Consider the following 13,722-nt stretch of genomic DNA (forward strand, 5'->3'; position numbering starts at 1 on the left):
CTACAGATTCAGTGCAATCCCTAACAAAATACCAATGGCATTTTTCACAGAAGTAGAACAAACAATTGTACAATTTGTCTGGAACCACAGAAGACCCCAAATAGCTAAAGCAATTATGAGAATGAAGAATCAAACTAGAGGTATTATGCTCCCTGATTTCAAACTATATTATAAAGCTGTAGTAATCAAAATAGTATGATATTGGCATAAAAACAGATATCTAGATTAATGAAACATAATAGAGAGCCCAGAAATAAACCCATGCATATCTAGCCAATTAATTTAGGACAAAGGTGCCAAGAATATACAATGGGGAAAGGATGGTCTCTTTAATAAATAATGTTGGGAAAAATGGATAGCCACATGCAAAAGAGTGAAATTGGACTTCTGTCTTATACCATACGCAAAAATCAACTAAAAATGGATTAAAGACTTGAATGTAAGACCTGAAACCTTAGACTCCTGGAAGAAAACATAGGCAGTAAGCTCCTTGACGTTAGTCTTGACATGACTTTTTGGATTTGACACCCAAAGCAAAGGCAACAAAAACAAAACAAACAAGTGGGACTACATCAAACTAAAAAGCTTCTGCACAGTGAAGGAACCATCAATAAAATGAAAAAGCAACCTGTGGAATGGGAGAAAACATTTGCAAGTGATATATCTGATAAGGGGTTAATATCTAAAACATATAAAGAACTCATACATTTTAATAGCAAAAACCCAGACATTTCAATTAAAAAATGGGTGGAGGATCTGAATAGATGTTTTTCCCAAGAATACATCCAGATGGTGAACAGGGACATGAAACATCACTAATCATCAGGGAAATGTAAATCATAACCACCATGAGATATTACCTCACACTTGTTAGAATAGTAATTACCAAAAAGACAAGAAATAACAAGTATTGGTGAGAGTGTGGAGAACAGGGAACTGCTGTGCACTGTTGGTGAGAATGAACATTGGTGCAGCCACTATAGAAAACAGTATGGAGGTTCTTCAAAATATTAAAAATAGAACTATCATATGATCAAGTAATCTCACTTCTGGGCATATATATATATATATATATATATATATATATATATATATATATGAAGGAAACAAAGTCACTGTCTTGAAGAGATATTTGCACCTGTGTTCACTGCACCATTATTTACATGGAAACAATATAAGTGTCCCATTGATGATTGAATGGATAAAGAAAATGTGGTATATACAGATGGTCCCCAACTTACATGGTTTGATTTATGAGTTTTCAACTTCATGATGGTGTAAAAGTCATATGCATTCAGTAGAAACGGTATGTTGAATTTTGAATTTTAATCTTTCCTGGGCTAATGATCTACAGTATGATACTCTTCTTGTGGCAGTGGGCAGCAGAAGTAAGCCACAGCTCTTATTTATTCATGTAAGTGAAGGTAAACAATCGATACACTTAGAACCATTTCGTGCTCATACAGCTGTTCTGTTTTTCACTTTCAACACAGTATTCAACTAATTACATGAGATATTCAACACTTTATTATAAAATGAGCTTTGTGTTAGATGATTTTGCCCAACTATCAGCTGGCATTAAGTGTTCTGAGCACATTTAAGATGGGCTAGGCTAAGCTATCATGTTCAGTAGATTAAATGTATTAAATGCATTTCCTTCTTGTGATATTTTGAACTTACTATGGATTTATCAGGACATAACTGCTTTATAAGTCAGGGAAGATTTATATATACAGTGGAATATTATTCAGTCACAAAAGGGCATTATGATAAATGAAATAAGTCATAGTAAAATACTGTATGATCTCACTTATATGTAGAATCTAAGAAGCCAAACTCATAGAAACAGAGAACAAATTGGTGGTTGCCAGAGGGTGGATAATGGGGAGTGGGGGAAATGGGTGAAAGTAGTCAAAAGGTACAAACTTCTAGTTATAAGATAAATAAGTTGCAAGGATGTACATGTATAGCATGATGACTAGTTAATAATAGTATGTTAAGTATTTTAATGTGGCTAATAGAGTAGGTCTTAAAAGTTTTCATCATAAGAAAAAAATTTTTTTCTTACTGTGAGCTAGTAGATGTCACCTAAACTCGTGGTAATCATTTTACAGTATATACATAAATCATTATGTTGTACACCTTAAACTAATAAATGTTATATGTCAGTAAAAGTGGAAAGAAAAAAAATAGTAATAGTAATTAATATACTTTGTAGCAGTAAGTATGTATTTATAAAGACTGGATTGTGTTAGATCTGGTAATAGTGTTTTCAGAGAAGTATATATATATATAAGAAAGGCAGGAAATGTGTTGTAAAGTGACTCACAAGAAGTTTATTAGTTCGTTCTGTATGGTGTTCTTATTAATAAACTTGAAAGATTTTGACTTTTTAGGCAAGTGAACATAAGGCCATCAGGACATTGGGACTCATTTTACTTGGGGAAAAATGAATAATAGATTTAAATAGAGTGTCTCAGTGAGACAGAGGAATAGTTGATATGATTTTAAAATAATTTATGAATATGAATTTAAAATAATGTTTCGTTTTTAGCACATAGGGTCATTTAATAAAATGGCAGAGTATAGAAGAATGTTCAAAATAATAAAAGGCATAAAACAGAATTAAAATGGTATAAACCAACAAGAACAAGGAAAAGGAAAAAGAGAAACAAAAATGTAAAGTAATAAGCTAAATGTAAGTTGGAAGGAATAAAATGAAATATATTTTTCACTAAATGTCAGTTCTCCCATTAAGGGACACCTGGGTGGAGCAGTCAGTTGGGCATCTGACTCTTGGTTTTGGTTTGGATCGGGATCTCGGGGTCATGAGACCAGGCCCCATGTAGGGCTCTGTGCTTAGCATGGAGTCTGCTTGGAGTTTCTCTTTCCCTCTACCTTTGCCCCTCCTCCTGCACTCTCTCTCTTGCACGCACTCTCTCTCTCTCTCCCCCAAATAAGTGGATAAATCTTAAAAAAAAAAAAAAAAGACAAATTAGTAGGGTCAATTAAAATGTAAAATCTAGCAATATGCTATTTATAAAAGGCCTGTGTAATACAGAGGGTGGAAATGTAGGGATATTTCCTATTAGAGATACCAGATAAGAAAGATAATCATACAAATAAAAATAAAAAAATAGGAGTGGCAATATTTATATCCAGTAAATTAGTTAAAGTTAAAAGATCTCAAGTGAATAACGAGGGTTAATATCCAAATAAAGAATAAAGAGGGACATGAGGTAATGACTTAAAAGACAATTTATATGAAATGTATATGTGTCAGTCACCAGGACAATTAAATTTGTGAAGGAAAGCTATTAGAAATGTCAGGGGAATCTAATAAAAGTTTATTCAAATGGGAGATTCTCATATATTGCTTTCAGAACTGATTAAGAGTAGCAGAAAAAAAGGACAAAGATGGTGTAAATATTATAATCAATAAACTTGATTATATATATCTACATATATATAACTACATATATTTTGGCATTCCTTTTTTTTTTGGTATGTTAATGGAGCATAGATTAACGAATTCCAAAGAAAAGATTTTGTATGTCTCATTTTTGATTATAGTCTAAAATGAGAAAGAATTACAGTATAATAAAATCCATACTTACTGAAAATTAAGACACATAATCTGAGGTAACCTAAAGATTGAGGAGGAAATTATGAATTATTTAGAAAATGGAAAAGAAACAAATGCCAATATCTGTGGAATCCAGAGAAGCTGTAATTAGGGGAAAATATTTAGTCTTAAATAACTTCATTACTAAAAAAGAAAGACCAAAAGAAAAAAGAACTTAGTGCTTATAAGTGAACTTAGAAAAATAATAAAATATACCAAAAAATTAGGAAGAGAGAATTCATAAAAGAAAAATTTTAAATTAATGAAATGGAAAATAAAATTCAAACACGATAAATACAAAAGCAGTTTCTTTGAGCAGATCAGTAAAATAGTTAAACCTCTTCTGACTTTCACTGAAGAAAAAAGAGCAAAAATAGAAGATTTGGAATAAGAAAGAAGATACAACCAATGATAGAGAAACAATTTGAAGAATTAAGAGACCACTATATGCTGCTCTAATGACAACTCATTTAGTGGTTGAAAAGTTGATGCTTTCATAATAAAATTTAAATCGTGTAAATTGACCCCCAAAGAAGTTAAAACTGAAATGGATCAATTACCATGGAGAAGATGGAAGGACAGTTAGGTATCTATCTATGAATTAAAATGATAGCAGCTTGGAACGCCTGGGTGGCTCAGTTGGTTAAGCATCCTTAAATCTTGATTTCGACTCAGGTCATGATTTCAGGGTCATGACATTGAGCCCTGTGTTGGGCTCTGCTCAGTGGGAAGTCTGCTTGAGATTCTCTTTCTCCCTCTCCCTCTGCCCGCCCCCCCCCCCGCCACTTGTGTGTGTGCACACTCTCTCAAATAAATAAATAAATCTTAAAAAAAAGATACCAGCTCATAGCACCAGTATTCACAAGAGCCAGATGTGGAAATGTCCATCAACTGGTGAATGGAAAAAGTGTGATATATCTGGACAATGGAATATTATTTAGCCATTAAATGAATGAAGTACTGACACATGCTACAGAATGGATGAACCTTGAGAACATTCTGTTTAGTGAAAGAAGCCAGACACAAAAAGTCACATTATTATATGATTCCATTTATATGAAGAATCCAGAATAGATCCATAGAGACCAGAAAGCAGATTTCAAATGATTTGGAACTAGATAGAGGTAATGGTTATACAACATTGAGAATGCACTAAATGTCACTGAATTGTATACTTTAAAGTGTTTAAAATGGCGAATTTTATGTTATATGCATTTTACTGAAAAAAAAAAAACAACAACCCAGCTAAGTCTTTTAGGACACATAATTGCAGTTATTTTTATGAAGCCAGAATAACTTTAATATCCAGACCTAGATGTATAAAAAAGAAAACTCAGCCTTACTTGGCTACCCATAATGGTTACCATGCTCTCTTTATCTCTGGTGGAAAGATGCTGCTAGTTCTTTTCACTTCTTTATGGTTCCCATCATTCATTAAAATTGGGGAGTCCGTTTCACTGTTGGCATCCCTGACCTGCATTATAGAGCTTCCAGTGATGCTAGGAAAGGGAGTATCCTCTGGATCCTCTTAGTGAAGATAGTTAGGGGTTAGGTGAGCAAGTCACATATGATATATCCATTCCAGTATTCGATATACTTGAACCTTTGATCCTTCTCCTAATGTATACTGAGGATCGCTGGCATTTCTATGTAGATCACTTAAGAGTCCAGGTTTCAGTTAACTAGCTGAGCATACTGTTAGGGACACTCCCAACTGTTTGAGATAACACACTGGTCTGGAATTTCTGGTCTTGCATCCGTATCAGTGAATTCCTTTCTCACTGGAAATCTTGGAATCCTATATTCTTTAGAATTCTGCTGATAAAAACTGACAAAATCTCATAACTTTTTTGGTATGAATAGTAGGTCCTCTTGCATCAGATTTTCTATTCATTCTCCTGGTGTCTGGAGATTTGAGTGTAGTTTTAGGACTGGAAGCAATGTGAGTTAGTGGAGGAGGGTTTACATTCCCCTGAAAAGTGACTGCCTCAGGTGAGGTCATTATGGAGTCTTTAGGCATTGCGAGGCTCATCTTCTTGGACTGGGGAATAGGGTTGCTTTTGTTGGCAAGGGATGCCTTTAGGACTTGGGGGGTTCAAGGTACTCAGATTAATAAATACCTACTTAAATGTCCCATTACCAATTCTCTGGTTACCTCTCTTTATAGTTAAAAGCCTAACTTTAACAGAATAGAGCTGGTGATGTTGTGAATTTAGTTTGCAATGTAATTCAGCTTCCAGCTTAGATTAGACCCTGAGTTTGTTTTTGGAAGTCTCAGCCCTGTGCCTACAAGAATTAAGAAATTCTTTTGGGGCATTCAGAAGTTTTCTGGTTCTCAGTCTTGAGCTGGAAGTTTAAGCTCTGAGCTTGTTATATTTGTTATATGACTTGTCCAGTGTAGGCCAGGGCAGCTAGCCTGTTCTATAGTATTTATACTCTTACTTTCACCATAGCATTCTTCTTCTTCTTTTTTTTTTTTTTTGTAAGATTTTATTTATTTATTTGACAGAGAACAAGCAAGGACGAGTGCAAGCAAGGGGAGTGGGAGAGGGAGAAGCAGGCTCCCCCCTCCCCGCTTAGTGCTCTATGTATTCTGGATATAGAGAGTTTATTATAAAATTAGGAGCTCAAATGATTTATGGAAGGGCCACAGATGCAAAGGTCATCAGATCTGCTGCTGAAGGTCAGAGAAGCCAACACTGAATATCTCAGCCTGAAACACTACAGTAGGTGTTTCTTAAAAGCTCACTGGGGATCTGCTGGAATCCTTAAGAGTCTTTGAGAAGCTCCTGCCAACTATCTCATTCTGTAGCAGCAGTGTGGTGGTTATCAAAAGCTCTGCAGGAGGCCGCTGTGTCTGTCATACCTGCCAATTCATTTGCTACAACTACATCTGGAGAATGATGGTTTCTCCTTAACTTTTTGCCATTCAGATTTCATGCATATTCTTCTTATTGTCAGACTCTTGACTAGGATCCATTCAGGGAAAGGAATTTTGGGAACCACAAGATGTGGTTCCCAGCTTCTCTTTTGCTGTGATGAGACTTCAGAAGGGAGTGATAGTGTTGCTTAATTCATGATAGATAATCCAGCACTGAATTCTTTATTGACTTTTGAGGAAATATATATACACACACATAGGTTTATATACATGTGTATGTATACATACATACATGACTTTTAAGGGGATGTGTGTGTGTGTGTGTGTATAAATTAGGACTACACACACACAGTGTCTCTGAGTATCAAACTAAATTACTTTGGAAAGTTTAAAGAAACAGAGGATAGGATAAAATTCATTTTGTTAAGGTAGCTGTTTTATCACTTATTTTTCACCTATTTTAAGAGATTATAAATTTGAAAGTGATCTTGCATAGCTTTCTAATATTAGGAACATTCTATGTCTTCCAATGGCTTGTTCTTCTTTCTCTTCTATAGAAATGATATAGTGAGAAGAATATGATCTTTGGAATCCTTGTATGTTTAAATTCTGTCCTTGTTGGTTACCACTATTGGAGTCTCTGTTTCCTCATCTCAGAAAATGGTGATGGTAGTATTTTACCTCACAACTGAGAGGGTTGACTTTGATAATGCTCGTAAAACACCAACCCTAGTACCTGGCTGACAATCAGAACAGTAAGTGCTAGCAGGGTTTACTTTGTCTTCTCATTCATACCAAAGTATACATGGCTTCTCTCTCTCATTGTTTCTGCTTTTTAAAGCACAGAAATATTTACTTGGCAAAATTTCAAGGGTTATAGCAGAGATGCTTTTTGGGCAAGTGGAAATTAGATCCTCTTATTACCTGTCAGTGTGTGTTCTTGCTTCTGAGGAGGAGAAAGAGCATTTGAGGAGACCTTGGATGTGTGACTTAGGGGAAACCAGATTCCCTGTGTCTCTAACTTTGGTCGGCTGTGGTCCTCAGCTGAGGGTTTCACGTGTTTTTATACAGTCTGAACAGGCATGGGACTTTGATATTCTGGGGATGATTTTGCTTAAGGTGAGCTAAGCCTTTTGTGCTAACTTGAGACTTTGGCTGTTTTTATTCTACATTTCATTCTTTTAATTTCCATTTATATCTTAATGCTGCATTTGTTTGAGTTGACAAACCGTAAGTCTCTTTCTTTCATTCATAAGAAAAAAGCAAATCTTTACATATTAACTTGTTGATTTTAGTAGATTTTAAGTATATAATTGAAACATTAAAGCTAAGGTATAATTCACTTTTCTTGTTTACTTTGATTTATCACCATTAAGTAGTGTTTTAAATTGGAAAAGACTACATGCAAAAACTTGTAGATTTTTCTCTAATACTTACGATGTTTGAAAGGAAAAAAATAAATGTCTTGGTTTCTTTTAGATCTTATGGAAGTGTATTTAAAGCAATACATAAGGAATCTGGTCAAGTTGTGGCAATTAAACAAGTACCTGTTGAGTCGGATCTTCAGGAAATAATCAAAGAAATTTCCATAATGCAACAATGTGACAGGTATGAAGAGATTTTCTTTCTTTATTTACCTTCATTTTGATGAATTTTGTTGATAATGCATAAGAAAATACATTTTTTGGTCATCTGGTTAGTTTTCTGACTTTGAATCTGAAGTGAGACTAATCCTTCAGGGAAGATGAGGATAGTTTTGTACGGTTGTCTTTAGGACTTACAGTTCTAAAGCAGAATTGATGTTATAAAGCAACATGTGGTCATAGAAAGCACTCAAGCTGTTTTCCCATTTGTGGAGCAAATTTATGGGTGAAAATTATTTTTGATGTTAAGGGGGGGTCATTTAACAGTCTTTTTATATAATTGTTTTTACTGATTAAAAACAGCCATGTTTTTTGTAACTCTAATTCATTCAACACTTACCGAACATTTCCAGTGGGCCAGATACTGTACCAGGATCTAGAAATACCAAGAGAACGAAGATACTGTTTTTCTTCTTGAGGAGCTGGTAACCTCTTTGGGAAGACAGATCCTTAAAGAAATAGCTGTGATACACACAGTCAGCTATGCTGACTGTTGCAGGGGGTGATGTGAGAGCTAGGAGGCAGGGTACCTCCCCCAGGCAGGAGTTATGAAGTCTGGCATGCTGAGGAAGAGTTAATTAAAAGTGGGTGAAGAAATGGAGGGATGAGAGACAATAAAGAGAATTACAAGAAGAGAAGTGAAAAACAGCTCCCTGGTATGTGCTGTTTTGACAAGGTTTAGAATTACTGGAGTGGAAGGTGTGAGACAGAGAGACTGGTGTGAAATGATTTGGGATAGGTAAGTCGAGCTGGTCATGAAGGGTCTTATATGCCCTATTAAACAGCCCGGTCAGGGATGCAGAGTTTATAAATTAGGACTATGTTTAGCCTATAGTTACTTAATTGAAAAGAGATTTTATTACTCTCCCTTTACAGAAGGTCTGTAGTAGCAGCAACAAAGTGACAACTGTCTCAGGCTTCTTTTCTTACACTGTGCTGAGCTTAGTATGTGCTCTTTGTCCCCATGCTTATTAGCGCATGGTTATAAGAGGGCTGCTCTTGCTCCAGCCATACGTTTATGTTCCAGGCAGGAGGAAAAGGGAAAAAGCAGGAAAGGGCTTTCCCAGAAACCCTCAGCTTACGTTTTATTCATCAAAATTGATTGAGTCACATTCTGTCTTTCAGCTGATGATTTAGTGGAGTCTGAACACACTGTCACCCCAAATCTAATCAGAGCCCTGTTAGTAAGAGAGCTATGAAAAACTTTCCCTTCCAAAAGTATGTTAACATCCTTATATTGGAAGTCCTTCGGCTAATGAGGTGACTGAATAATCCTAGAGGAACTTTGTTTCTTGAGCCTATTCAGTTTTCCTTTTCTTTATTATATGCTATATATTTGGATTATATTATATATTTTTCATAAAGACTGTGTAACTGGAAATTCAAGTGGTTATAGAAAAAAATAATACATTCCTCAGCTCCCAGACCAAAATATGTAATTCCAAAGTTTTCCCAGATCTTGCTATTAATACGGTAATTTGATAAGAATGTGGTTCCCACAATTTGGTGTAGAAAAGGAAAAATTGAGCCTAGAGTAGTGTTGGGCCCATCAGGTACTTAATACTTGTGTGTTGTTGTTATTACTTTATTATTATGGTTAAATACAGTTTAGGGACTAGTGTTGTCCTTTAGAGATTTTAATTGAGTGTGCTCTAGGAAAGGCAAGGTCTCAATTATTACCTATTATACATCTCTTCCTCTAACCTTGGTGCATCTTAGGACCTATCAGCTCTTGCTCACATTTCTTTCTCAGCTTCTTATTTGTTCACCTTGCTTTCATTTTTGACTCCTCCCAACTCATTTTCTACCTGGAAGCTAGAATGCAAACCTAATCAAGCCATTCTCAGTTTAAAACCATAAGTGTCCCATTGCCTGGATAAATCCAGTCTCCTAAGGATGGCATATAAGAGTCTTCATAATTATGCTTATGCTTCCAATCTTCTCTCTTACCTGTGTTTCTCTTTAAGCACATGTTTACTTGTATTCTCTATCACCTGACTATTAAATTCTGTGAATTTGGGATTATGTCTTATTAAGTGCCCTTGGACCTTGCCACATAGTGGTTATTCAAATACAGGTATTACTGATTCTTGTCTGGGCAACTCAACTGGACAAGATCCAGATTAATATTCTTAGATCAGATTTTTAACTGTTGCAGAGAAGCCTCTCAAATTCCTGTTCTGTTCGTGGCATCATCACCCACTTAGTCTTTGCACAACAAAACTGAGAGTCGTCTTTGTTTCTTTTTCTGGTACTTATGATGACACCATCTTATAGATTCTCCTGAAATGTCTTCACTATCTTTATCCTTCCCTTCATTCCCTGAGAAAAGGAATCATATTTCTTACCACATACGCAATGCCTAGCACTGTACTTTTTTTTTATTGAGTGAATGTGAATGGATATGGTATGTATAAGGAATATGGAAGCGCATTATAGGTTGAGGGAACCGTAGGGAAATCTGGTCCTTGTTCTTGTTATATACTTTAAACTACTAAGGGGAAAGAAAAGGAAAGAATAAAAGGGGAAGAAAATGCACGTTTCTAGAAATTTTGTACCACTTTATAGCAGAATGCTCTGTACCTAGTAGGGATGTCTCAGATATTTGTTGAATGAAATAAATAGATGGGTGAAACAATTACTGGTAAAAAAAAAATGGCTCATGCCTTTTGGATTTCACTTTCAGATTCACTATTCATATGAAATAGTGAAGGATCAGAAAAATTAGTAGGTTAAAAGATCCTAAAAATGCTAAAAGATAAGGCAAGTGAAAAATAAACTAGGAAATGACAGGAGCATGTATTACATTTTAGCTACTAATTACTAATGGTAATGTAGATGTGTTAACTGGGAAACTGACATAAAAATGATTTGCAAGAAAACAATACAAATTGAAAAATTCCCACTTACAGCAGTGGAATTTGGTTAGAGAAAATGAGATTTGCATTTCTGAAACTGAAATAAAGTCTATTCAGCTAGTTGAGCACTTGGCAAATTGTCTTGCTTTCTACACTCCCAAAAGAGACCAGAGGGTGTTTAAATTTTTTTTGTTCATTTTAGTAAATGTTAAACATGTGTTTAATACTGCATTTTGGCATAAATTTTGAGGAAGCCCATCTGCATTGTTTATTACAGAATCTTCTGTGTCTAGTCCAGTGCTTGGCACAGAATAGACATTTAATAAATATTTGTTGAATATATAAATCATAAAATGTTAATGCTACACTAGATCTCTATTAGTTTAGAGTTTTGCAAATGTACTCTGCTATAAGGAGGTGGGGGTATTTTCCTCAAACAGTGAAGAATTGAGCAGAATGAAAAACTTTAGTCATTGCTTTTATCTTTTTTCTATATTGGGACTCATTCTAAAATTTTATTTGAGGAAAAGGCTCCTGGTACTAAAGCATATTTTAGAACTATTTTACAGGTACAGAAGATGAGACCTAGAGATTTTATGTGAATTGTCCAGGATCACATAGCTAGTTAGGGACTGGGATGCTGTAAGAACCCACATTTGCTGACTCCAGGGCCAGTGCTGAAGAAAGCAAGGTCTACAGAAAAGATTCCAGCAGTTCAAACTGAAGCTTGGGATGGAGGCAGGAACTGGGCAGTAATACTTGGGAATATGTGTGCTAGGTAACGTGGATCCAAGGGAACCACAGTTGACACAGCCCCTACATTCCTGGTTCTTACACTCCTCAAGGAACTTCTCATATATAAGCCAAGAGAAATGTGTTGTTACCACATGCATCAAGGCACACACTTACTCACTTATTCACTCAACTGATATATGTTGAGTACCTACTGCCGAGGGTAGTCTTTATGTGTTGCTCACAGGAGATAAAACAATGAATGAGTCTTAGACTTTAGAGGGACTTTCAGTCAGAAAGAAGAGGCCGATGACTGGATGTGCTGTTTTAATACAGTGTGGTAAGAGCTGTGATGAGGTAAGTATGGGGAACTCTGTAGGTTGGAAGGCATATCTAACATCTCACCATTGGAGATTCCCAGGGAAAGCTACCCCAGGGAGGTCATACCCAAACTGAGTGACTTTGGATGACTTAGATTTGGGGGGCAAAGAGGAGAGGTGATCCGTGTGTTGGGAATAGCACATTTTTCGCTGGTCTGCTCAAAGGCTTCTATCAGTGTCGTCCGTCTCCTACCTGTTCTATTTGCTGTTTCTGGGTAGAATTCCATTTAAACACTGTTAGTGAGGGCCTTCCCCCCATCCCCCCAAAAGTTTGAAAATCAGCATATTGAAGGATTTGTGATGAGTTTTGGCAATTTGTATCAGTTCATGTATATGTATATTCATTTTTGGATGGGCCAAGAAATGAATTGCTGTGATTTGGGTTTATATTGGGAACAGTTCAGTTTTCATAGGAGAATATTCATCTTGCTTTTGTAAAAGGACTGTGTTACCCCATTAAGTTTAGAACACTATTAAGATGGTAGAAGGATGTTAATGAAACTTATGTAGTGAAAAATAGCCATTTCTTAGTATTTTAATTATCACATGCTCATAATGGGAAGACTTAGAAAATGTTTGCGAAAGATGTATCTGTTAAGGACTGTTATCCAAAATATACAAAGAATTCTTAAAACTTAACAAGAATACAAACAACCCAATTAAAAATGGGTCAGAGGCCTCAAGAGAGACCTTACCAGCAAAGATTTGAAGATTCGCAGATGGCAAATAAGCACATGAAAAGATGTTTCACATCCTATTTCTCACATCAGAGAAATGCAAATTAAACGACAGTGAGATACCACTACACACCTATTCAAATGGGCCAAATCTGGAACACCGATAACACCAAATCTTGGTGAGGATATGGAGCAGAAGGAACTTCCATTCGTTGCTGGTGGCAATGCAGAATAGTACAGCCAGTTTCCAAGTCAGTTTGGTCGGTTTCATATAAAACTAAACGTACTTTTAACCATATGATCCAGCAGTCATACTTCTTGGTGTTTACCCAAAGGAGTTGAAAACTTATGTTCACATAAAAACCTGCACATGGATGTTTATAGCGACTTCATTAATAATTACCAAAAACTGGGAAGCAACCAAGATGTCCTTCAGTAGGTGAGTGCATAAATAAACTGTGGTACATCCAGACAACGGAATATTTCTCAGCACTAAAAGGAAATGAGCTATCAAACCACAAAAAGACATAAGGAAACTTAAATGCATATTATTAAGTGGAAGAAGCCAATCAGAAAAGGCTACATACTATATGGTTCCCACTATATGACATTCTGGAAAAGACAAACCTATGGAGACAAAAAAAGGATCAGTGATTGCTAGGGGTTAGGAGGGTGGGAAGGAGGAATAGGTGGAGCACAGAGGATTTTTAGGATAGTGAAACTACTGTGTATGATGTGTCAGTTTAGATTAGATTTCTCAGTTGTTTCAAATGTACCACTCAGGAGGGGGATGTTGATGATGGGGGAAAGCTATGCATGTGTGGGGGCAGGGAGTATATAGGAAATCTCTGTATCTTTCACTCAATTTTGCTGTGAACCTAAACCTCAAAAAATAAAAATCTATTAAAAAATACCTTTAACAATAC

At 35.8% G+C, this 13,722-nt stretch overlaps 1 protein-coding gene across 5 annotated transcripts in view; it reads left to right on the plus strand.

Moving 5' to 3' along the window:
- STK3 (serine/threonine kinase 3) overlaps positions 1-13,722 on the plus strand; it is a 267,137-nt gene that overhangs the window by 41,726 nt on the left and 211,689 nt on the right. For all 5 annotated transcript variants that reach the window (XM_036086510.2, XM_036086515.2, XM_036086513.2 and 2 more), the window contains exon 3: positions 7,986-8,114. In XM_036086510.2, the coding sequence (XP_035942403.1) occupies positions 7,986-8,114 (129 nt within the window). The remainder of the gene's footprint in view (positions 1-7,985; positions 8,115-13,722) is intronic.

This window comes from Halichoerus grypus, chromosome 5 (assembly GCF_964656455.1).
Source record: "Halichoerus grypus chromosome 5, mHalGry1.hap1.1, whole genome shotgun sequence".
Taxonomy (NCBI): domain Eukaryota; kingdom Metazoa; phylum Chordata; class Mammalia; order Carnivora; family Phocidae; genus Halichoerus; species Halichoerus grypus.